The sequence below is a fragment of the Castor canadensis genome, chromosome 10 (genome assembly GCF_047511655.1).
Source record: "Castor canadensis chromosome 10, mCasCan1.hap1v2, whole genome shotgun sequence".
In the NCBI taxonomy this organism is placed as follows: Eukaryota; Metazoa; Chordata; class Mammalia; order Rodentia; family Castoridae; genus Castor; species Castor canadensis.
Window position 1 is genome coordinate 121,796,714 of NC_133395.1, and position 27,523 is coordinate 121,824,236.

The window sequence follows — 27,523 nt, forward strand, 5'->3', positions numbered from 1 at the left end:
CTACCGGAACCTATGGGACACAGCAAAGGCAGCCTGAGAGGAAAGTTTATAGCCATGAGTGCATATATTAAAAAGACTGAAAGATCCCAAATCAATGACCTAATGATACATCTCAAACTCCTAGAAAAACAAGAACAAGCAAATCCCAAAACAAATAGAAGGAGAGAAATAATAAAAATAAGAGCTGAAATCAATGAAATAAAAACCAAAAAAACCATACAAAGAATTAATGAAACAAAAAGTTGGTTCTTTGAAAAAATAAACAAGATCGATAGACCCCTGGCAAACCTGACTAAAATGAGGAGAGAAAAAACCCAAATTAGTAGAATCAGGAATGCAAAAAGGGAGATAAAAACAAACACCATGGAAGTCCAGGAAATCATCAGAGACTACTTTGAGAACCTATATTCAAATAAATTTGAAAATCTTAAAGAAATGGACAGATTTCTAGATACATATCACCCAAAACTGAACCAAGAGGAAATTAATCACCTGAGTAGACCTATAACACAAAATGAAATTGAAGCAGCAATCAAGAGTCTCCCCAAAAAGAAAAGTCCAGGACCTGATGGATTCTCTGCTGAATTCTATCAGACCTTTAAAGAAGAACTGATACCAACCCTCTTTAAACTATTCCACGAAACAGAAAGGGAAGGAAAACTGCCAAACACATTTTATGAAGCTAGTATTACACTTATCCCAAAACCAGGCAAAGACACCTCCAAAAAGGAGAACTGTAGGCCAATCTCCTTAATGAACATTGACGCAAAAATCCACAACAAAATAATGGCAAACCGAATTCAACAACACATCAAAAAGATTACTCACCAGGACCAAGTAGGCTTCATCCCAGGGATGCAGGGGTGGTTCAACATACGAAAATCAATAAACGTAATAAACCACATTAACAGAAGCAAAGACAAAAACCACTTGATCACCTCAATAGATGCAGAAAAAGCCTTTGATAAGATCCAACACCATTTCATGATAAAAGCTCTAAGAAAACTAGGAATAGAAGGAAAGTACCTCAACATTATAAAAGCTATATATGACAAACCTACAGGCAGCATCATACTTAACGGAGAAAAACTGAAACCATTCCCTCTAAAATCAGGAACCAGACAAGGATGCCCACTATCTCCACTCCTATTCAACATAGTACTGGAATTCCTAGCCAGAGCAATTAGGCAAGAAGAAGGAATAAAAGGAATACAAATAAGTAAAGAAACTGTCAAAATATCCCTATTTGCAGACGACATGATCCTATACCTTAAAGACTCAAAAAAAACTCTACTCAGAAGCTTCTAGACATCATCAATAGCTATAGCAAGGTAGCAGGATATAAAATCAACATAGAAAAATCATTAGCATTTCTATACACTAACAATGAGCAAACTGAAAAAGAATGTATGAAAACAATTCCATTTACAATAGCCTCAAAAAAAATCAAATACCTAGGTGTAAACCTAACAAAAGATGTGAAAGACCTCTACAAGGAAAACTATACACTTCTGAAGAAAGAGATTGAGGAAGACTATAGAAAGTGGAGAGATCTCCCATGCTCATGGATTGGTAGAATCAACATAGTAAAAATGTCGATACTCCCCAAAGTAATCTACATGTTTAATGCAATTCCCATCAAAAAATCCTATGTTCTCCCTCATATGTGGACATTAGATCAAGGGCAAACCCAACAAGGGGACTGGACTTTGAGCACATGATAAAAGCGAGAGCACACAAGGGAGGGGTGAGGATAGGTAAGACACCTAAAAAATTAGCTTGCATTTGTTGCCCTTAATGCAGAGAAACTAAAGCAGATACCTTAAAAGCAACTGAGGCCAATAGGAGATGGGGACCTGGAACTAGAGAAAAGGTTAGGTCAAAAAGAATTAACCTAGAAGGTAACACACATGCACAGGAAATTAATGTGAGTCAACTCCCTGTATAGCTATCCTTATCTCAACCAGCAAAAACCCTTGTTCCTTCCTATTATTGCTTATATTCTCTCTTCAACAAAATTAGAGATAAGGGCAAAATAGTTTCTGCTGGGTATTAAGGGGGTGGGGAGGAGAGGGAGGGGTGGTGTGGGTGGTAAGGGAGGGGGTGGGGGCAGTGGGGAGAAATGACCCAAGCCTTGTATGCACATATGAATAATAAAAGAAAAAAAGAAAGAGTAGTCTGGAATAGGCACAAGTCAGAGATGGGAATTCTGAGTAAGAAGATACTACTCTAGACCAGGTAAGGGACAATGGTGGCACAGCCAGGGTTTCTGTAGTATATGGGTGAGATGTGGGAGAATTCAAGCTATATTTAGAAAGTAGAGATAACAGAATTTGCTATTGGATTGGAGAGAGAATTTAGAGTATACATAGTAATTAAGTGCCCAGCTTAATCCTACCTTTTTGAGCTGAGAATCCTGGATAGGTTACTTTCAAGTCTTGGAGTTCAAATTCTTCCATGTGTAAAAAGGAGCATCAGGAACTACCTCAGGTGATGGGATTGAGGACTAAACAATCAAGGGCTTATCATACTACTTTGCTTTTAATAGGTTCTTAATAAAAAGTGAATGACGACAATGGTGGTGATGATTACAATAATGGATCCCTAAATTATGGAAAGTTAAAGACCTATCTTCCTTTTCCAAAGTTGAATCAACTGTATCATCAGTTTGGCACCTGCTATATACTATTTAATTTCTCATGTATTAACATTTTTAAGCTTTCTGAAGGCATGTGTGGTGCTTTACACTTCACTGTAACCCAAGATGTTATACGTAGAGTAAACACTCAATAAATATTCATTAAGCAGAGGAAAGAATGAGTAAGTTCCTGCTTTGTCTTTAGGCAAAACATAAATTCTTCTTATAAGAACAGAGTCACTTGAAACTTTTTTATTATTAAATCTGCTTTCTCTTTTCATTTGTAATAACAGAATGATAATTGCAAGTGGTGTCATCCTATACCATTTTGGGAATTCATAAGTGTCTACAGGAAAAACTGCCACAGGTACCTCAGCATAAAGATTACTCTCATGGGTATCATCCCAAGACAACCAAGCCACATAACTCCAGCTTCATGACTGTAACTCAGTCCTTGTGAAAGTCGTTCTAATTGGTGACGCAAATGGCCCTGATGTTTTGCTCACAGTGACACACTCAGAAAACCTAATAACCACATAAGCAGGAAACCATAGGGATCTATACAGTAGGAGGAAATGCACAGTGAGTCACCAAGTCAGATGGGAACCTTAAAGTTCTTCAGTCCTCCCTTCTGTCTCTTCTGCAATGACAAAACCTTGTAATCACTGATGACACACACCACATAATAAATACAGCAGCATTCACTCCTGATGTCTTTCAAGAGTCCTTTGACATTGCTAAAATAATGTAAAGGTCTATACTTTCCCTCACTTTGAGGTCAAAGGAAAGCATCTTGGCTAATTACTTTCATTGTAAATTTTACCTCTCAATGGGAGGCAGCCTGGGTTTGAGTACAGGTCTATGAAACTTATGAGTAACATCAGGTACATTTCCTAAACTCTGGGCTTCAGTTTTCTCATCTGTAGAGTGGGAATGATTATAATATTGCCTGCCTCAAACATTTAAAGTGAGACTCAACTAAATCTTCATTTCATTAACTCTAAAAGCTTAACATGCCTTTGCTTTTCAAATAATTTAATAAGTTCACAAAGGAATAATCTGAATCCTTTTGGACAAGTAAATACATATACAAATAAATATAGTTTCTAGAACAGGAACTAGCAATTGGCAAGGGCTAAGTGCATATTTGCTATAATTCTAAGTTCATCACATGAAAATGAAAGGAGTTGTCAGGGCCTTCATTCTCAACCAATCCTCACACTTCCAAAGTTAAATGTTTGCAAAAGCTATGGAGTGCCAGGGAAGTAGGAGAAAATTGCACAGTTCCCCATCTATTGTTGTTAACATTCGACCCTTCCTACTGTGATAAATGAAAACATAAATAGATCATCTCAAGTATATGAAAACCTGAGTCTCTCCACTTACTGTGGTCACTGCTGTGCGAGGATGAACTCTGCCACAGTCCACAGCTTCCACGGTAAGTTTATACTGCTTCACAAACTCATAGTCCGGCTGTGTGGTTAGTTCAATCATTCCAGAGAGAGGGTGAATCCAGAACCTTTGTACAACCTGGATGTCTCCACTGGCTATCTTGTAGGTCAGACAATTTGGTGGGTGATCTTCATCAATGGCAGTCACTCGTCCAACTTTGTGGAAAGCTGCCAGTAATGTTTTATAAGGTTCATTCATCTCATGCAGATACTCTAAAAAGTTTAACATGTCTTTGTGTTCTAAATAATATCACAGTTTCTCAGAAGGATACCTAAATCCTTTGGAGCATTGAAGTATGCTTGAACACTCCAACTCTATATGATGGAAGACAGAGAGAGAGTCCTTGGCTAACTTAAACAATGATGTAAGTTAAAAAATGAACTCATAGGCTGAAGGCATGGCTCAAGTGGTAGAGTGCCTACCTAGTAAGCACAAAGCTTTGAGTTTAAACCCCAGTACCACCAAAAATAAATACATACATAATGACCTCATAGTAATAGTTATCTTAATCTGAGCATTATGCTAACAGTAGCATCAGTTAGCACTTAAACTATTGTAGCATTAGAAATTTCTATAACCTCTTTAGATACCATGTTCTTTCTCCATCTGCTGACTAGGCATAATAACAGTATCTACCATACAGATCTGTGAGGACTGAATGAGTTAAAATATATAAAGCAGTTAGGGTAGTGCTGGTATACAGTAAATGCTAAATAAGAATTAGTTATTATTTAAACACATTCTTTCATTGAATCGTTCCCAACAGCCTGATGCTATAATTACTACAACTACATGTCTCCTTTTTGCAGAGAAGGGAACAAGGCCCTGTGGTAATAAATAACTTGCCCAGGGTCACAGGGCTAGTAGTGGTAAAGGCAGGACTCAAATCCACATTTGCTGATTTTTTAATCATTTTTCTACAATTCCAGTGTGTAGTAACCCCAAATAATGTATTAGAAGAAAAGTGGATATGGTCCACTAATCACATTCATAAGCCAAAATTCCTGACTCTTCCCTTGTTCATGCTGTTTGACAAATAACCTTCCCATTCTAGCTTGGGGTTCAGCTATGTGACCTGTTGAATCAATGGAATATTTGCAAACCTGGTAAAAGCAGAGGCTTTCACAGCACTTGTGTGGTTAGATGTGTTTTACTCTTGCCACACAGTTCCATTTATATGCCCCTAATTCAGTCCCTTTGAAAGTTATTCTAATGGTGATTGCACCTGTTCCTTTAACTGAGAACATTGAGGCTAGCCTGTTGGAGGATGAGCAAAGAGCCAAGACATCCCAGGGACCCCAGCAAAAGCCAGGACAGATCAATTGAAAACCAGCCAAGTCTCACAATTTTGAGCAAGCTCAACCAAGATCAGAGGGGCAGCCCAGCCAATTCTCAGACTTATGGAGTGTTTATTGTTGTGTTACTCTAATTTTTAAGGAGTTTATCATAAGGCATACTTATGGTCATAGATTATAGATATGATAGATTTATCCCCAATCACTTAAATTAATCACTTAATTAATCTAATCACTTAAATTAAAAACCCCAAGGCAGATTATTTTACTCCTCTGTATATTGAAATAACATCATACAATGGCTAGCTAGCTCACCAAACATATGTATAGGACATTTTGGTAGCTAATCATAAAAAACTGAAAATTCTATTGAAGAAATCATTTCACATGCTATCTTCTCCACCATGAACCTAACAGTTTCTCTCTCTGCTGACATCCTTTTACCAATACTTAGCATCCTCTGATAACATGTTATTAAACAGGTAATGAATACAACTCATGATATTAGGAATAGAGGAAGCACATTGGTGAAAAAGAATGTGTTTCCCTACAGCAACTCCAGGATATAGAGTTGAACCTATTGCCTATGTGAAAACATCATTATTAAGAAAAAGGTGTTAAAAGACCATGTAAGGCAAAAATGTGGTCATTTTCACATTCAACACCTGGTTAAGTGTAATGAGAAGATTATTCTTCTATGGGTATAAAATTAACCTTTCAATATAAACTATAAGCTCTCTGGAGCATCTTACCTGAGTTGTAAAATAGTATAATGAAACTGAAACTCTGCCAAACTTCCTCATTAAAATATACTGGAAATGAAATGTCTTCCCTTTTGACTTGCAACCCAGTATGATTTTATTTTCTTAGAAATCATTAAATTTTTTTTACTTATGCCTACCCCCTTCCAGGATTTTTTTGTCAATTCATCACAAAACATCAAAATTTTACTTTAAACATCATAGATTTCCATAATTCTGTTAGAGGAAAAAATTTCATGTAATCCTCAAGACACACTCACATCTTTTGTGCTAGTCAACTCAACTTGAAAGAAGACTTCCACATTAATGGATTTTTTTTAACATCCTCAAGGTCTATAGGCTAAAATGCCTGATATTCTGAGGGAGTTTGTGCTTGGAGTAATTTTAAATTTCAGTTTCCTCCTTAGAGCAAATTGGTACTGCGTTGTGAAGATTTTGTCTCCTCTATAAACATCTCCTCCAAAAAAAAAAAACAAAAACAATGTTCCTCCGATTTAATTCTGTTCATGTACTCTGATGGGAAAGATCAAGATTACTTTTAGGAAAAAGAAAGAGAGAGAGAGAGGAGAGAGAGAGAGAGAGAGAGAGAGAGGAGAGAGGGGAAAGGGGGGAGGGGATAAAGGGGAGGGGGAAGAGGGAAGAGGAGAGAGGAGAGAAAGAAAGAAAGGGAGGGAGGGAGGAAGGAAGGAAGAAAGGAAGGGAAGGGAAGGAAGGAAAGAGGGAAAGAAGGAAAGAGGGAAGAAAAGGAGTAAAGAAAAGGAAAATGTAGCACATTGTACATTGTTGGCACTCTATAAGCATTAGTGGTGGTTGTTATTGGCAGTGGTGGTATGGTAACATTGACATATGTCTTGTAACTAACATACATACAGTTATCAGTTAACCTTTATCTCAGCTCTATGAGCTAGTTATTGTAATCATCACTTTACAGATGAGAACTTAAAGTACAAAGAGATGACATGACTTGTCTAAGGTCATTTAACCAGCGGTAGCAGAGTCAGATTTCAGTTCAATCCTGTTTGGCTCCAGCATTCATCGTCTTTCTGCTACATCATGGTGCTCTCATAAGCAAGTCTGATTTGACTGCATCATGCAACCTGTCCTGTTCCTTGAAGTATTCAAGTTAACCCTGGAGGACTCACCATCCAGAATGCTGTGGAAGGGATAGGTTCCTCTCTTGGATGACAGAAAATACAAATATTATCCCTGCTGTCCCTCCCAAATCAAATATTCTTTGGAATGCTATCATATGTGACCTAATTCATATCTAATTTATGACTGAGATACAACCCTAACTATGATCTTGGCTCTGGGCCTAAAATCTTGACCCCAGTTGCTTGAGGGATTTTCAAGTTATATGACTAATGAGCACATTATCCCTATTTTATACTTGGGCCTCGTTTGGAAGCAAAGGGAAAGAGAAATGAAATAAAATTAATGTATATATTTTTCATTTAAAAATCCTAGATATGACATCAGATTTCAAGAGAGCCTTTGAGGAAATTGTCAGGATGATACTGAGGCATTATCAATGAAAATTAACCTGTTCTCTGAAGGTCTGGAGCCCCACAATGCTCCCTCATCTGTTTGCATATTTTTTCATTGGTTTTTTGAGCTCTCTATATTCTGGTTGTCAGTTCCTTGTTTGATGTATAGCTAGCAAAGATTTTCTTTCATTCTGGGTGGCCTCTTCAATTTAGAGACCATTTCTTTTGTTGTGCAGAAGCTTTTTGATTTCATGTAATCCTATTTGTCAATCCTTTCTCTTAGTTGCTGAGCCACTTGTGTTCTACTGAGGAAGTCCTTGCCTATGCCTATTGCTTCCAGTGTGTTCCTTGATCTTTTCTATACTAGCTTCAAGGTTTCAGGTCTGATATTAAGGCCCTTAATCCACTTTGAGTTGATATTTGTACAGGGTGACAAACATGGATCTAGTTTCAGTTTTCTGCAGGCAGATACACAGTTTTCCCAGCAACATTTGTTGAAGAGGCTGTGTTTTCTCCATCATGCTCATAAGAGATAGGGTAAATATTTCTTTGTGGATGCTTTAACATTATAGAAGTAAGGGAACTCTTACCCCTAGATGTCTCTGGAACCAGAAACGAATAGTGTGCAGCCTTAAATACAGGACTGAAATCATTGGTAGGCTCAATCTCCACAATGACTGTCACAGTAACTGTAAAATTGAACAGTGAATAAATGCTTTGTTATTATCTTCAAACATGCTAAATGTGCCCAGAGATACAGGATTAGCAGAGGAGTTTGAAATTGCCTCTGCCCTCCAAACAATCCCTGTTTCCACAGTCTGTCTTCTCAAGGAACCCAAGCCAATTCCAGTGCTAATCAAAACAATTTTGTCATAAATAGGTAATGTACTACATTTCATATTTTATTTTATATACTAAAGATATGCATGTTATCATATATAAATGTATAATTACATATTTTATACAAGAAAATCTATTGCATTTTTCATGGGTTCAGTATCCTCCATTAGAGTTTGCTAAGGTGCCACTGTAACACAGCATGTGACATTCAAAGTTCTGCTTCTATTGTGTAATTCTAAAAGGTGAAATGGAGAGATGTAGAAGGGCTGGAGGTGTGGCTCAAGTGATAGAGAGTGCCTGCCTAGCAAGAGGAAAACCCTGGTTTTAAACCCCAGTACCACAAAAAAAAAAAAAAAAATCACTATTCTGAAAGAGACTCAGAAAACCCATGTTGAATGGTTGACTTTTACATGCACTCTGTGGCCTTGAGCTAGTTTAACTTCTCAGAGACCTAGTTTTCTCATTAAAAAAAAAATCAAAATAGGATTGTGATACATTGTGAGCACATAGGTACATGTCACAATGTATCCCCTATACAACTATTATATGCAGATAAATAAGAAATAAAAATAACCGTTTCAATCTCTTCCATCACAGTGTGGATGTTAGGTCCAAATGCTATCATCTGCAAGAAGGATACTCATACTACAAAATGTTGAATAAAAAGTAGTTATTGTATTTTGTTCACCTCAGCCAGATGTTTGTGTATTATACATTATAAAGAGGGAACTCTATTTCAGGCCAACGAGCTGACCTAGTATATTAGAGACTTGTCAAAAAGAAGGAAGTAACTTAGAGAGAAAATTTTTATTAAAAGTAAAGCAATAGTTAAATTTACTGTGCAAGTCACTGACTTAATACTGGCATTATTATTCCAGTTTCACAGATGAGAAAGTGAAGTTCACATAATTAAGTTTAAAACAGAGCTAATAAGTCACTGATTGGGTAATGGACCAAGCTGTGTCTGCCAATGTCTGCCAATGTCTCAGAGAAGACTCTGAGATGCTAATGTGTCAAATACAAAATCTTAAATTAAATAAAGATAAAAAGATAAAAAGGTTTCTTTATGGCAATACTTCTTGGGATTTCTAGTGTGCCACTATGTATTTTGAATCTCCAGGTATGCATTGCTCCCCTAAATTTATTTGACCATGAATTCTCCTTCAGCACATTAGCTGGCAGAATTCATGTTCTGGAGAATGCTTGTGTATAGCCTCTCCTAAAAATCCATGCCACATACATCAAACAATACAATTTAATCTGCTATCTTTTTAATTTAACCTGGACCTTTACTTCAGGGAATCTGGCACTCTTCATTAGCATAGATTATTACTTGCATTTTTCAAGGGATAGCATCTACAGTTTTCATAAGAATTTCAAAGGTGTCCACAATCCCCCATAAAGCTTAAAGAGTGCTGTTCTACAAAGACAGGTGATTTATGTTAAAGCCTATACAGTTCCTCTAATAAACTCCATTTGTGTGTAGCAAGAGCAGGTGCCATTTACAGCTTTGCCATACCATGATTTTATTGCATCCATAAAGACTCAAAATTGTGCTAATTAGCTGGCATATAAAAATAGACTAAATCACATTTGCAGTGTTACAAGCACCCATTATAAGCAGTTACTGTGAATATGCTGGGGTGTGAGGACCAGACAGGATGTGGATGATTTATTACTATGAGAGATTTTTTTCTTCTTCCCTATTGAGAAAAGTCTCAAAAATGAGGGGGAAAATTATTTCTTGATTAGTTAGACCATGAGAATTGGTATAACTGCAAGAAAACCATCCATTCTAAAAGGGCAGTTGGTCTATGTAGTAGACCTGTGCATGAGATGCACTGGTAAGCAAGAGAGAAAAGACAATGAGAACACTTCTGGGCATTCTGTCATGCTTGGGTCCCTGTCACCTACATATCACTTCTTCATATAGTTGGCCCATTTAAATCTACAAATCACCTTTTTAAACTTGGCCCCACTAAAATTCTTTTATCATTGAGTCAAGAGGGTTTTAAAGAGTCCTGGGTATGTTGATTACCATTGAACATTAAGTTGGTTGCAAACATATAGATGATTGCCACAATTCTACTCTTCTACATCCATAAAAGACAAAGCATTCTTTCTCCTTGCTTCCCGATGCAATCTCAGAATCCTTTTCAACCCAATGATTCAGGAAGCCACCAGCAAAGATTCAGTTTTCACAAAAGAAGAAACCCAAATGTTACCCCTAGGCTCTCCCTTACCAGATATTCACATTCTATAGCTATATCTGTGTTTGCTAGCCAAATACCACATCTTCTTGGATATCTTTAATCCCACCCACCTGTTAAATGACTTATTGCCATGCTTTCCAGGTACAAGTGACACTTGATATTAATGATAGATATGTAACCTGAAATTTTTAAGAAACTTTCAAAAAATCTCACAAATTTACTCTCAAAATGGTAATACGGAGCAGAATAATGACCCTTTGGGGTGCTTGATGTGTTTTCTCATTTGTACAATAACCCACTTCCTTTTCTCTGCCCTGGATCCATAGCATACAATTCAAATATGTACCAAAGAGTAGCTTGCAATCAGCAAAACTATGACTGTTAAATCCACAAATGTCAAGGGTTTTGTGATCATGCAATCTAGGTGGACTTAAATCTAGGAGAATTGCACCAAAGGCTGATCTAAAATGGTAGATAGTTATGAGAAGATCAAGAGGGAGAGAGGAATAACTGTTCTCACCTTCATGAAGGTCATGAGCTGTCAAACTTAGCAAGTGCCCACTGATTTGCATTAATAACAGCTCTATGTCATATAAATAATTCAACTAAAATGTTTTGAAAGCATCCAATTACCTGTATGTTTGGACTAAATGTTGCCCAACGACATTCTGGCCCTTTACAAGTAAGAATTACTTGGTATTGCTAGACAAGAGATCAAATATCAAACCTAAGAATTGATCTTTACATCTACTACTCCTTAAGCTCCAAGGAGTTTAAGGTGCTGCTAAGAGATCTGATGAAAACTTCCAAAGCCAATCTACCAATTCTCTCCTTCCCCCTTTGCCTAACTTAATAAAATTGTCCCAAAAATGATGAATTTTGACATTTTAAAATCTAATGTGAAGAATCTAAGGAATGAGCACCTACTTCACTTGAAAATTTTATCAAGATTACCTGTATAAGAGGGATGTAAGTCATCAAATACTGAAATCGTCATTTCATAGATATGGCCAGCTGCAACCACCTCTGCGTTTTCATAATCCAAGTCTTTGGCAACCTTATAGAACAACATTATTTCAACTGAAAGGACCAAATTTTTAATGTATGTGTTTTAAATAATAAATCATTCTAGAAAAGGTAAGTGTATAGCCATTTTTATTTCCTAGGGAGATAAAATAATAAATAATAAAAATAATAGGATGGTATCAGAATGTGCCTGAGACTGGCAGATGCTGATACACAAAAGTAAGCATTTTGGGTAGCACAAAGGGATATCTCCAGTTTCCTTCCAGAGTAGCTTTCTTTTGGACAAAACATCCTGACACAGTAGAAGAAAAATGTGGGTCATATCCTGTCTCCAATGCATGCTAATTGTGTTGCCTTAGGCAAAATATTTAAATGGAGAAAATATTTGGAATGAACTTTGTAAGTGAAAAGCATAAAAATGTAAGTTATTTCTATTATAAGTCACTCACCATTTCAAAAATATTTATTGAGTACTAATTTGGTGCCAATTACAACATTAGATACTAGGCATATCAAAGAAAAGAAGATGGGTCCCATATCAAAGACTTGAAGACAGTCTTAATTTAATAGCTTTAGAATAAATCTTAGATGGCATAAACTGAAATCATTATGATACCAAGAAGGTAGGTGTTTGGAAACAGGTACTATTTTTAAATTTTTAGTTTATGATTCATTCATTTAGTTTATGATTCATTAAAGCATACTGAGTATCTGATATGCTCCAAGCAGTATAGTAGGTTTTGGTTCATGAGTAGGAACCACTTAGAAACATATATAAATGTCACAGTTTAATAAGATCAACAGCTAAATAGGTACAACAGAGTCTAATAAGTGTTTTGATCAGGGATGTACAACTTATAATGTGAGCCCTTAGCAGAGAGAACTAAGCCAGTTATGGTAATTAAAAGAAAACTCCTAGGAATAAGTGACATTTAATACCTAAAGGATAATTATGCAAACACAGAAATTAATTACACAGGAGTGATGGGTAGAGGCAGTTATTCAGGATACTAAGTGAGTATATGTGAAGGTCCAAATCTTAGTTTGAATCATGTTTTACAAATCCTCTCTGGGTGCTGGTGGCTCACACTTGTAATCCTAGCTACTCAGGAGGCAAAGATCAAGAGGATCGCAGTTCGAAGCCAGCCTGGGCAAATAATTCATGAGACTCTACATCTCAAAAATACTTAACACAAAAAGGGCTGATGGAGTGGCTCAAGGTGGAGGCCCTGAGTTCAAGCCTCAGTACAGCAAAAGAAAAAAAAATCCTCTATTTTCATCTAAACTTTACAAAAAATGGCAGTTTGGCATTTCATTACAAAATGAGCATCAACCCAGGAAACCTCTTGGCTCAATGCCTATGCGTCCAAAATTTGCAACATATGCAAGAACTTGGCTTGTAGCTTGTGCACTTTCTCAAGAAAATTTGAGATTAGGACTACAAAATAAAAAGGTCATTAATGACTTTCTCAGCCATATATTCTGGCTAAAGGAAAAAGGGATAAAGGAAGGTACTTGGTGATATTTGGGTTAAGAACAATTATGCCAACCTATCAGTTTGAAATAAAGAGCTGTGGAAATTAGGAGTTAGAAGGAAGAATTTCTTCTAAAGCAGAATGACATGCTGGGAAAGAAAAAAAAGGACATACTGTGCTCATATTCTTCCAATGAAAAAGTTTAGAATCTCCAGAGGGTGTCTGGAAAGGAACTGATCAACCACTCCCAGTGCCAGGAGAATAAGCCATTGTCACACATGCAGTCACACAGACTTATCTCCAAGGAAATCAACCTTCTTTTTAGCTTCTGATTTCCCTAGCTAAATAGGAAGCAAATTATTTTGTGCTTTTTATGACAAGGAGAAAATGATGGCAGATAGTAAGGTAATGAAGGACTTGCCCAAATGCCTTCCAGGAAGGCAATAGAGGACCCAGAATTCCTCTTTTCTGGGTCAGAATCTTTGTTTCCACCTTTATCGTTGTGCTGGGCGGGGGTACATTGCGGCACTTACAAAGGTTCTTACGATGTTATCAAATATATCATACAGAAGCTCTTCTTTTGGAATCTACCAACACCATTCCAACTGTGCCCACGAAATGACCCCATCTTCCTGGAAAGCTTCCTGGAGTAACATCTGGGGCTCACCTGGATGAAATTTTCAGCATTTGGCATTTGTTTAAAGAGTTGTCCAGAACCAATTGGGCCAGAGCTTGGAGCATAATGGATTATGTTAGAAGGCTTGTCAAGGTCATGACACAAGAGCTTAGCAACTACTGTATCTTTCGCAATCACCTCCTTGCCTGTGTACCTGTTTAATTGTTCAAGAACAAAAATCACCTTAGATGGACATTCCTTTAAAATGAAATGCTTTTCCCATAAACATCTGCTAGTTGGATTATTCTGTGTGTGGATGCCCTAGTTATGCTGGGGGAGACAGACCAGCTTTGGAGCCTCTTCTCGGTAATCATTTCCCAGCAGGTTCTAAGAACTCAGTGAGACCATCATCCTTTTCTGGGAGGGTTCCTTTCTGTACTTAGCTAGGCACTTATTTGGGATGGGAAGTTGATCAAAGCCCCTACTTCAGTGGAGAAGTCCTGAGCAGGAATCAAGTCATTCTCTGGGATTTTTCCAACTTGGGGCATCTGGACGGTGTGATCAAGAAAGATGATCCTTACCATTCTGTAGTCATGGTGGACTTGTCCCATTTCTATACATCCTCCCATCTCTTCACCAGGAATCTCGCTGCCCACATGCTCTGCTCACGCTTAAGTCCTTAAGTCTTCAGCTTCTAAATCTTACTTATCCTTCAAACACTAACTTAGCTCTCATTCTTCAGGAAGCTTCCCTAACTACCCAGTCCCAAGCCTAAGCTAACACTCCAAATCTCAAGGTTTACCTTACTAACTGTCAGATCTTGAAAACCCAACTTTCAGTCACAAAGAGGCTCAACAGGTCATATCTGAGAACCATGACAAGGCTGACAAGGTTCAATTTGATGATCACACATGAATTGAGCTAATAAATACAGCAATAACTCTCTCTCTCAGCCCACTCTGAATTCTTGCCCCTGCTCACCCATCTCAGCTCACCTAATCAGATGTTGATCACAGAAGGGTGAGTTATCATTAAGGCCATTAATATAGGCAGTCACTGGAATTTCTGCACACCTCTGGTCACGGTCACAAGCCTTCATGGAGAAGAACTGAACACTTTCAAACACAGCTCTCTCCACGTCAAGACGGGTAGCAGTTACCACAGTCCCATGCTCTGTAATGAAACAACACAGCTTGCTCAAAGTGGCCCAGGCTGTCATTTTCAAAATTACTTTATTACATGTGTTGCTATGGAAAAGACCAAGTATAAATTTTGTCCCATTCATTAGAATTAAGAAGCTGATTCAAAGTGCAGGCCCTGGTGTTTAATTATTCAAGCTCAAAATACACTATTAATCATAATACATTAACTGGCAGCAAAAACAAAATTGTGGCTTAGGAGAACAGAGAAGACATTCTAGAAGAAGAAGTCTTTATTTTAGGACTGAAGCACATGTAGGGTGATAAAATGGGAGGGGGTCAAACATTTACTGGCCAAGCATAGTGGCTCACAGCTATAATCCTAGCTACTTGCGAAGTGGAGATCAGAAGGATCACAGTTCAAGTTCAGCCCCAGTGAAAAGCTTGTGAGACTCCATTTCAACCAACAAAGCCTGACATGGTGGTGTGTGTCTGTGGTCCCAGCTACATGGGAGACTGTAGATGGTAGGATAGTGATCTGAGGCTGGTCCCGGGGCAAAAATGCAAGACTCTACCTGAGAAAATAACTGAAGGAAAAAGGAGGGGGGTGCGGCTCAAGTGATAGAGTGCCTGCCTAGCAAGTGAGGCCCGGAGTAAAAGTAAAGTGCCAACTATGAGCCAGGAACTGTGCTTGCTACTGTACATACTACAGTGTTATTTTGGAATTTGCAATCTGGGCTGAGAGACAAACACTAAACAAGTGCAGAAAACAAAATAAAATAAAAACAAAATTCAAAATACATATTATTAAAGAAATGAAAATTGTAATGTGATTTTTAAAAAAATGTCTAATAGTTAGGTCCTAAAAAATACAGGGGCAGAAGTCCTAAGGCAGGCAATCTAATTATTGGCTGGCAGTATAATGGACAAAAAGAAAGAAGGAGCAGGATGAGGTTCAAAAAAAGAGACAAAAGTCAGAAAAAACAAGACCACGATGGGAGGTAAGAAATCTGGATCCAATTCCAAATGCAAAGGGAAAAATCACAGGAGGATTTTGCACAGGGGAAGATATGATCCAACTTGACTTCATAAAAAAAAAAAATAATTCCAGGAACTAGGCACAGTGATGCACATTTGTAATCCCAGCTACTTGTGAGGCAGAGGTAGGAGGATCACAGTCTGAGGTCAGCACAGGCAAAGTTAGTGAGAGACCTTATCTGAAAACAAACTAAAGCAAAAGAGCTGGGGGTGTAGCTCAAATGGTAGAGGGCTTACCTAGCAGGTGCACATCCCTGAGTTCAATACCCAGTACCATAAATAAATAAATAATCATTCTAGCTACTGTAGAAATTCCTCACAGTTAAGACTGAGAGCAGAAGCCCAGGTAAGAGATCTGTGCAGTAAGTCAGGTAAGGGGGCTCTCCCAGAAGAACTCAAGATGAGAATTAGAGTGCAAGTGGTTTATTTGGGAAAAGATCTACTGTGTAATCTGATACACCCTCAGTCTCAGCTGATTGGATGTGGAGTAAAAGTCCAATCAGATTCTCCCTCACAAAAATTTGGAGCTGAAGCAAAGAGAAGAGTTGAGCTATGTCTGAGAAGAACTAGAAAGGTCCGTAAAATGCGGAGATAAGGCTGCCAACTTTGTAGTAGCCATGCAGCCATAAAGAGCCACATGTTAGCTCATGAGTGAACAAAGATCTAGGTCTTACAAAGAATTATCCTATAAGTACCTGTGAAGCATCTACCAGGTGGTTTATGTTGGGTTTCTGGGAATCCAGTAGGGCCCACACTTACCCTCAAGAAACTCAGTCTATGGACGAGGTCCTCTTACACAGATCAATGATTGCAGTTGCCAATGATAAGACAATTTGCCAAGGACAAATCTCAACCTACCTTTATTGATTGCAAAGTAAATATTCTGTGGCTCAAGTTCAAAGGTTAAATATCCCAGGTTATCTTTATCAGTTGCCTGGCATATTCCAACTGGTTTCCCAATTGGGATTTCTTCACCCAGGGTGATGTCAACTTTATTGTGCAGAGTTGAGTTTATAGAAGTAGCACTCAATACACCATTTTCAATATTGAATAAGCTTGTTTTAAAAAGGAAAAATTATTAGGGTATTATCATTAGAGATCATTATTTAGTTACTTTTTTTATACTTTATGGCAGTGAAGGAGTAGGATATTGCAGTCAGTGTGATAAAATAATCTTTATGATATTAACAGCTAACCCATTTATTGATCACTTACCTATTTTTTATAGTTTTTATTAGAATATATTCATTACACAGTGGGGGATTCATAGTGACAATTTAAATTAGGCTTATTTTGTACATTTATATAGTTTAAACAAAATCCTAAGTGCCTGTGATGGGTTACATCATTCATTGCACCAAGTAGCGCTATGAAGTAGGTATCTTTCCTGTCCCCATTTCACAGATGTGAAAACTGAGAACATAAGATTAAATAACGTTCAGAATTAAATATGAAGGTGGTTGAGAGAGAATTAGACCCCAAGCCTGTTTGCTCTAGAGCCTGTATGCTTGGCCAATTTGTGTGTGTGTGTGTGTGTGTGTGTGTGTGCGTTTGCAATACTGGGGTTTGAACTCAGGGTCTACACCTTGAGCCATTCCACCATCCCCACACACACTTTTTGATGGATTTTTTTCCAGATAAGATCTCACAAACTATTTGCCAGGGCTGGCTGGCTTCAAACCTCAGTCTTCCTGATCTCTGACTCCTGAGTAGCTAGGATTACAGGCGTGAGCCACTGGTGCCTGGCTTTGACCACTGTGTTCTTATCCTTCTGTAGTAAAAGCCAGTTTCATAGAATTTCTGACCCTCAATGTGCTTTTATAAACTCCATAGTGATAATGTTAGCTTGAATCTTCCTTGGGGGTAGTGAGAGATAAGCCAGTGGCTAACACCAAGAATCTATTCCATTAATCACACCTTATTTTATTGCAAATTCAATACATTTTATACTTTAAAACTATTTTGCCTTCAGTTTTCAAGAGAGACCTTTCTTTGGAATCTTACATCGTATGTGGTTGTTTACATCTTGCTTGCTTATTTTCTTTCTCAATGAAAAGAAGGAAGGAAGGAAGAAAAGAAAGAAAGAAAAGACTACATTTTCAAAGTCAAATTACAATAATGTTTTATTTCCTTACCTGCAGGTAAGAGTGGGATCCTTATTGTTGGCATTGATGAGGAAAATCTTTAAATTTCCAGCAGTAGACAATCCTCCAGGATCGACCACTTTAATAACCAGTGAAAAACTAAAGGCACAGCCACAAGAAAAATAGCTAAGATTTATAGTAATGAACAGGCTTCCCCAGAAGAAGAATCTATCAGACTTAACCTACCAGTGACAACAATTGATTCATCTGGTTACAATGCCAGACAAACCAGTTATTTTCACTGTTGGAAATGACTTAGACTTTGCTGAGAAATGAATTGGTCAAATCAGTTGAAAGGACAAGCAGACTTAGAAAAGTTTATTACTCCCCATAAGTAGTAAAAAAAGAAAAAAATGCCATGGGAATTCTTTAGTATGTTGAAGCAAACAAAGTTTGTGGTTATGGCTTCCTACCCTTTAAACATTGTTCAAAACACCTTACTGACTATAAGAAACATCAGGACAGTTATATGGTCAATGGGCTTTTCTTTCATTGGAGATGTATATGGGTTTAAAGAATGCGAAAGAAGAAACCAGGAAAATGAATGTTTCCTCACTGCAAGATGAGGTTTGTGTCCATAAACTGGGGTTTCTCATGGTATGTCTCCCTAATTGCCAGCACTTTCCAGGTTTTAGCACTGAAAGTCCCATATTTCAGAAAACTCCTTAGTCCTAGACAAACTGAAACAACTGGTTACCCCTTCAGGGGAAAACAAAAATTATATTTTAACTTGAAATGCACTAAAAATTGAGATCAAAATAACTGCTTTCGTTCTGTTTATACCAAAATAAAGCCATCCTCAATTTTCTTGTTATTTCATAATTTTTCCTATAAGAAGTTGATTCTTTATGACACAACTGTTGACAACAAAAACACAAAGCCAGTCTACTTTTCAGAATAAACACATTTGAAAAACTAATTCTGGGGAGTCTTAACTACAAGAATGGAAAGATGATGTAGACCACCTGTGATGGGGAGGGGCCTAGTCTCTGCTGGAGCTTTGCTACTAAGGAGCTCAAATTATAATTGGTCTCACGGAATGCTGACAGTTGACTGCAAGGGAGTAGAGAAGCAAAGAACCCTCTTTATTCTCTCATTAGAAATTGAATAAGCGATTTCACAGCCCCCATCCCATACTTCCTTTCAAGAAAGGGAATTGACATCCCAGGAATGCAGGAGTGGTTCAACATACGAAAATCAATAAACGTAATAAACCACATTAACAGAAGCAAAGACAAAAACCACTTGATCATCTCAATAGATGCAGAAAAAGCCTTTGATAAGATCCAAAATCACTTCATGATAAAAGCTCTAAGAAAACTAGGAATAGAAGGAAAGTACCTCAACATTATAAAGGCTATATATGACAAACCTATAGCCAGCATTATACTTAATGGAGAAAAATTGAAACCATTCCCTCTAAAATCAGGAACCAGACAAGGATGCCCACTATCTTCACTCCTATTCAACATAGTACTGGAACTCCTAGCCAGAGCAATTAGGCAAGAAGAAGGAATAAAAGAAATACAAATAGGTAAAGAAACTGTCAAAATATCCCTATTTGCAGACGACATGATCCTATACCTTAAAGACCCAAAAAACTCTACTCAGAAGCTTCTAGACATCATCAATAGCTATAGCAAGGTAGCAAGATATAAAATCAACATAGAAAAATCATTAGCATTTCTATACACTAACAATGAGCAAACTGAAAAAGAATGTATGAAAACAATTCCATTTACAATAGCCTCAAAAAAAATCAAATACCTAGGTGTAAACCTAACAAAAGATGTGAAAGACCTCTACAAGGAAAACTATACACTTCTGAAGAAAGAGATTGAGGAAGACTATAGAAAGTGGAGAGACCTCCCATGCTCATGGATTGGTAGAATCAACCTAGTAAAAATGTCGATACTCCCAAAAGTAATCTACATGTTTAATGCAATTCCCATCAAAATTCCAATGACATTCATTAAAGACATTGAAAAATCTACCCTTAAGTTTATATGGAAACACAAGAGGCCACGAATAGCCAAGGCAATACTCAGTCAAAAGAACAATGCTGGAGGTATCACAATACCTGACTTCAAACTATATTACAAAGCAATAACGATAAAAACAGCATGGTACTGGCACAAAAACAGACATGAAGACCAGTGGAACAGAATAGAGGACCCAGATATGAAGCCACACAACTATAACCAACTTATCTTTGACAAAGGAGCTATAAATATACGATGGAGAAAAAGCAGCCTCTTCAACAAAAACTGCTGGGAAAACTGGTTAGCAGTCTGCAAAAAACTGAAACTAGACCCATGTATATCACCCTATACCAATACTAACTCAAAATGGATCAAGGAACTTAATATCAGACCACAAACTCTAAAGTTGCTACAGGAAAGAGTAGGAAATACTCTGGAGTTAGTAGGTATAGGTAAGAACTTTCTCAATGAAACCCCAGCAGCACAGCAACTAAGAGATAGCATCAATAAATGGGACCTCATAAAACTAAAAAGCTTCTGTTCATCAAAAGAAATGGTCTCTAAACTGAAGGGAACACCCACAGAGTGGGAGAAAATATTTGCCAGCTATACATCAGACAAAGGACTGATAACCAGAATATATAGGGAACTTAAAAAACTAAATTCTCCCAAAACTAATGAACCAATAAAGAAATGGGCAAGTAAACTAAACAGAACTTTCTCAAAAGAAGAAATTCAAATGGCCAAAAAACACATGAAAAAATGCTCACCATCTCTAGCAATAAAGGAAATGCAAATTAAAACCACACTAAGATTCCACCTCACCCCTGTTAGAATAGCCATCATCAGCAACACCACCAACAACAGGTGTTGGCGAGGATGCGGGGAAAAAGGAACCCTCTTACACTGTTGGTGGGAATGTAAACTAGTACAATCACTCTGGAAAAAAATTTGGAGGCTACTTAAAAAGCTAGACATTGATCTACCATTTGATATAGCAATACCACTCTTGGGGATATACCCAAAAGACTGTGACACAGGTTACTCCAGAGGCACCTGCACACCCATGTTTATTGTGGCACTATTCACAATAGCCAAGTTATGGAAACAGCCAAGATGCCCAGCCACTGACGAATGGATTAAGAAAATGTGGTATCTATACACAATGGAGTATATGCAGCCATGAAGAAGAACGAAATGTTATCATTCACCGGTAAATGGATGGAATTGGAGAACATCATTCTGAGTGAGGTTAGCCTGGCCCAAAAGACCAAAAATCGTATGTTCTCCCTCATATGCGGACATTAGATCAAGGACAAACACAACAAGGGGACTGGACTTTGAGCACATGATAAAAGCAAGAGCACACAAGGGAGGGGTGAGGATAGGTGAGACACCTAAAAAATTAGCTTGCATTTGTTGCCCTTAATGCAGAGAAACTAAAGCAGATACCTTAAAAGGCAACTGAGGCCAATAGGAGATGGGGACCTGGAACTAGAGAAAAGGTTAGATCAAAAAGAATTAACCTAGAAGGTAACACACACGCACAGGAAATTAATGTGAGTCAACTCACTGTATAGCTATCCTTATCTCAACCAGCAAAAACCCTTGTTCCTTCCTATTATTGCTTATATTCTCTCTTCAACAAAATTAGAGATAAGGGCAAAATATTTTCTTCTGGGTATTAAGGGGGTGGGGAGGAGAGGGAGGGGTGTTGTGGGTGGTAAGGGACGGGGTTGGGGCAGGAAGGAGAAATGACCCAAGCCTTGTATGCACATATGAATAATAAAACAATAAAATTTTTTTAAAAAATAAATTAAAAAAAAGAAAAAAAGAAAGGGAATTGATAAGAATCATGAGGCAGTCGAAAATTTCCTTTACTGTCTCTTAAAGGTCTGCTCATTGCTCCCTCTCCCCACAATCTCTGCAGCTAAGAAGGAAATTAAGGAATGGGGTAGCTTCTGTGAACTTTAGTAAGAATGCATTGCAACCTTTAGCCAAGTAGGTATTTATTCTAATTATGCAATAGAGCTTCAATTTTTCAGTGTCAGCTCCTCTGAATTCAAAGAGGAGGATTTTCTAAGAAAAGGGAAGGCTTTCATTTTCACATATCAAGAAAAAAGTTCATTTCTTAAGTTTTCATTAATACTTTGACTCCTGTTTGTTAACAAATTTCAAGTATCTTGAATATGCATAATTTTTTCTCATAAGGCATACCAGGTCAAAAAGAAAAGAAGAGAAGCAGTGATGGGTTAGCATCCATTATTCCCAGTGCTGTTTATGGAATCAGATTATTCAAAGAATTATTTGACATGGGGTAAAAGAGCTTGGGATAGAGGGAAAATGGATAAAGACTTTTGACAATTTCTACCCAAAAGGCATAATTAAGGCATACTCTTCTGCTGATTTTATGAAGTTGGCACAAAAAATAAAACATTCATTTTCATACTCCAAACCTGTTTCACAGTGATATGAAACATCTATACAGGTGATACATGTGATGGAGAGATGCTTAGTCTCTGCTGTGGCTTTGCTACTTAGGATGCTAACTCTCTCTCTCTCTCTCTCTCTCTCTCTCTCTCTCTCTCTCTCTCTCTCTCTCTCTGACTTTCTTGGTGGAACTGGGGGATTAATTCAAGGCCTTGTGCTGCTAGGCAAGTGCACTACCGATTAAGCCATACCCAGTCCTTTCATTTTTAGTTTTTCAGATAGGCTCTCATGCTTTTGCCTGTCCAGCTTCAGACCTTGATCCTCCTACCTCCACTTCCCAAACAGCTGGGATAACAGGCATGTCCCATCACATCTGACCCTTAGGATGCTAACTTTTAGGATTTATTCCATTCTCATCTTTCATAATAGGGAAAATTTCTTAGGAGATGCAGGAGCAATTTTATTGGGATGCCTTAAGGATCTATTTCTTTTCCTGTGAAGCACTTTGATGCAAAACATTCAACTGAAAAGGGTGGTTATTAAATCATGACAAAAAATAAAAATAATAACTTGAACCAGTGGTTACCAGGTTGGCAGATGTGGAGGAAATAAAGAGAAAATGCTTATTACATTCTGAATGAGTTCTGTCACAGGTATCCACAGGGAATTCCCCACCTACTTCCACAGTAGGGTGCAAACACCACTGAAATGATCTCATGCTGAGCTGTGACAAAAGCAGTGGTGGTACAAAACAAGTCCCCCATAGCCAAGTCCAGCACAGTGCAATTGGAGGTTAAGTGCTGTTTCCACTTTCAAGGCAATGCCAAAGGCATCTTCATTTCAGGAGCACACTTAGGTCAGATGGGGAGAAATATTCTCAAAAAGGGAAATATAAACCAAAAGACCAGCCTTTTAAATGAAAACACAGTAGCAGTATTTTACCTTCTCATTTTGCTCTCAAAATCAAAAACTGCTGCTGTGGAAATTGTTCCAGTGCTGTCAATTGTGAAGCCCGAGTTCTCCGGGGAAATGCAGTACTGTTTATTGGAAGGTAAAGAGAAAGCAAAATATTGCAGACACAATGGATTCCCCGGCAAGATTCCTCACATCCCCAAAAACCAAGCCTGAAATCTCTCCGTACTCTGGGCCACCCCACATGTGACACATTCTCAGTAAATGTTTGCCAATGGCAATGATGATGGTGGTGGTGGTGACAAAAACATACTACACTTACCTTACTGCAAGCTAGTTAACCTGCTCTTAAACCTTGAAAATGAATTTTCCTAACCTCATATTCAGCTTGTTACTTGACCACTTCTCACAGCATGCCAACCAAAGCTAGAAGTAAATTAGAAGTTATTTCAAGAAATCGATAGATGGTTTAATGAAAACTTAAGGACTAATTTGTTTGTTGATGGTGATGATGGACTTTTTTTGTGGGGGGCTAGAGAGGGGTGATCAAGGAGATGTAGAAAGAAAAAAGAAACTATTATTCTTCTGATTTTGTATGCATAAATATAGACAATATTTTTGCAAGCTGTTTTCTTAAAATCTTATTGACTTTTTCCTTCATACTGTTAGGGTACAAACGTTAGGGTACCTTTGAGGCTTGCAGCCCACTCAGCCTGAAACCTGCCATGGCTAACATGACCCAAGCCACTACTTACTGGAACCAAGGGAGGTGGGACGGTTTCTGGGAACAGGGACTGTTTCTGGTTAATCTTGCTAAAACGGTATGTGAGTCAATGAGTTGAGACACCTGATGTTTACCAAATTCCTGATAAATAATCTTCAAGTAATCTTGCCCCACCACCAGGATGTGGGAGATATCAGAAAAATGTGACCCCAGGGACCATAAAAATTGCTGTGTAACCGTGACTAATGTCTAAAAAAAATATAAAAGCAGCCTGAATTTTGTATTCGGGGTCCGTGTTGAAACCCACTGCGTCGGGCGGATACCCGGACCCCAGCTGGCTGGAAATAAACCTCACTTTGTGGCTTACATTATCGTGAGTGTCTTTTTGTTCCTCTGAGGGGTGGTCAACTCTGGACCCCAACATCTGGAGGCCCCAGCGAGATCTGAGCCCCTCCCTGAGAGGAACAAACAGCCTCCGATACCGAGGTTTAATTGGGAAAGACCGCGGAAGGAGGATTGGCCACCTCCGTTTGGAGGGACTTAGAGTCCCCGTCTGAATTTGGTTGAGAATTCTCACTGAGTGGAAGGAAGGGGTTACAGCCCTGGAGGCTTCACTATTGGAAGTCGTGGGAGACATCCCCGATGGTCAGGAGCCGCGCCGGAGTCCTCAGTGGACGCCGTTTGGGTGGTCTTTGGGTAAGGATCCTGAGTCTGGTGTGAATGGAATTGCGCCTGTGAGAGTGGTCTGGTTGACCGGCCGGTACTTGTGTATGTTAGAGAGTCCTGTGCGAATTTGTTTGTCTGCTGGAATTGTCTCTTTTGTTCTTTGCTGTCTCCTTTGTCCATCTCTCCTGATCATCATGGGACAGGCTCAGGTAACTCCTAAGACACTTCTTCTGAATCATTTTTCAGAACTCCGCGCTAAGGGACACAATTATGGCGTGAAAATTAAGAAAGGTAAGTTTGACACCCTTTGCTCAGCGGAATGGCCAACCTTTAATGTAGGCTGGCCTCCTCAAGGTACCTTCTCCTTGGACACGATTAAGAAGGTCCAAGATGTCATTAATAGACCAGGTCTTCATGGCCACCCTGATCAATATCCCTACGTCCTAATGTGGCAGACTTTAATAGAAGACCCCCCCTTCCTGGCTGCGGCCATTATCCATGGAGCACCTACAGACCGGCCCGCAATACTGGCCTTGTCGGGGAACACCCCCACTCCCGTTAATTCCCCTAAGAAGCCTATTCTGCAGGAAGACCCAACTCTCCATCCATCCTTGATAGACTTAGATTGTGAAGTAAATCCCCGCCATATGCTGCTGCTGCGCCACTCCAGCCAGAGGCAGCTGGCTCCTCTGAGCCTCCCCACTCATCAGCCTCCCCGTCTGCACCCCCTGTCCCGGTCTCCGGACCAGCGAGGGGACTCAGGCCCCGTAGGCAGCGAGAAGAAACCCCAGAGGAGGAGCCCTCCTCCACTTACACCGGGCCCCCCATCCTCCCGGTGCAGGCCCTGGGTGGTGCTGGTCTCGATGGGGGACGCACCTATCAGTATTGGCCTTTTTCAAGTAGTGACCTGTACAACTGGAAAGCCCAGAATCCTCCTTTTTCTGAGGACCCTAGAGGCCTGACTGATCTGTTCGAGTCCATTTTGCATACTCACAGTCCCACATGGGATGACTGTCAGCAGCTCCTTCGGACCCTATTCACCACTGAGGAATGGGAGTGGATTCCCACTGAAGCCAGAAAGAATGTCCCCGGTGACAATGGGCGACCGACCACCCTGCCAAACCTGATTGATGATCGTTTTCCTTTAAACAGACCTGACTGGGACTATGGGACTGCAGAAGGTAGGGAGCATCTCCAGGTCTACCGCCAGACTCTTATGGCAGGCCTCCGGGCGGCAGTCGGCCCCGCCGCCCTACCAATTTGACTAAGGTAAAGGCAATAATGCAGGGGGAAAATGAAAGCCCGGCCGCATTCCTTGAGCGTCCTTATGATGCATAGAGACAGTATACCCCCCTAGACCCACTAGCGGAGGTGAATCAGTCAGCTGTGATAATGTCCTTCATAAATCAGGCTGCCCCTGATATTAGGAAGAAACTATATAAGCAAGAAGGGCTTGGGGAGATGACTACCCGGGATCTGATGAAAGTAGCTGAAAGGGTTTTTAACACCCGAGAAACCCCGGAAGAACAAGAGGATAGAATCAGGAAGGAGAATCAGGAACTACAAGAAAGGATTTGGAAAGAGGACAGGGAACACCAGAGTAGGGAAAACAAGAAACAGCAAAAAGAGATGGCTAAGATATTGCTAGCAGGAGTCCAGGGTCTGGCCGGACCGAGTTCTGGATGGGCCGGCCCCACACGTCCCCGAAGAGATCGACCCAGGCTAGACCAGGGACAATGTGCCTATTTTAAGGAATATGGACACTGGAAGAAGGAATGTCCCAAACTCCAGGGTCACCTGGGACCAAATAGCAGCCCTAATAATGACGCCTGAGTCCTGTTAGCTGAATGGACAGTGTGACTAGAGGGCACGGGACTCGGACCCCCTCCCCGAGTCTTGGGTAACCGTATATGTGGAGGGGAAGCCTGTGAGATGCATGGTAGACACAGGGGCCCAATATTCAGTCCTTAATAAACCTACTGAGCCACTGTCCCAGAGAATTAGCCTTGTGCAGGGAGCCACTGGATCCAAGGCATATCAATGGACTAGCAAATGTCAGGTGGATTTGGGCCGACATCAGGTGACCCATTCCTTTCTGGTCATTCCTGAGTGCCCTGCCCCCCTTCTGGGATGCAATCTGCTAACTAAGGTGAGGGCTCACATTCACTTTGAGCCGGACGGTATCAAAGTGACAGATGGACAAGGACAGCCCCTCCAAGTCTTGACCATGTCTCTCGAGGATGAACATTGCTTGTTCTCCTTGCGGGACCCTTCCCCGAAACCTATTGAGTGGTCCCCTGAAATGGCTTATTGGATTCAAACCTACCCCCAGGCTTGGGCAGAAATAGCAGGTGTGGGGCTGGCGGAACATCGAGCCCCGGTAATAGTAGAGATCAAGGCTTCAGCTCAGACCATCTGAGTCCGTCAGTATCCCATGTCTTCCAAGGCATGGAGGGGCATTGCCCCTCACATAAACCATCTCCTGGAGGCTGGAATATTACGGCCCTGCCGTTCTGTTTGGAACACTCCACTCCTCCCCATTAAGAAACCCAGGGGAAAAGACTATAGGCCAGTCCAAGATTCAAGGGAAGTAAACAAGAGGGTTGAGGACATCCACCCCACAGTCCCCAACCCCTATACCTTGCTGAGCCATTTGCCCCCCTCCCATGTTTTGTATACCACTTT

General features: G+C 39.5%; 1 protein-coding gene across 1 annotated transcript in view; it reads right to left on the reverse strand.

Moving 5' to 3' along the window:
- The window catches only part of LOC109679167 (cadherin-related family member 3-like), a 74,915-nt gene that overhangs the window by 11,619 nt on the left and 35,773 nt on the right, over positions 1-27,523 (reverse strand). The window contains 8 exon segments of the mRNA XM_074042895.1: positions 4,025-4,257; positions 8,224-8,322; positions 11,641-11,743; positions 13,855-14,017; positions 14,799-14,976; positions 16,839-17,035; positions 18,116-18,223; positions 23,479-23,573. Coding sequence (XP_073898996.1) covers positions 4,025-4,257; positions 8,224-8,322; positions 11,641-11,743; positions 13,855-14,017; positions 14,799-14,976; positions 16,839-17,035; positions 18,116-18,223; positions 23,479-23,573 — 1,176 coding nt within the window.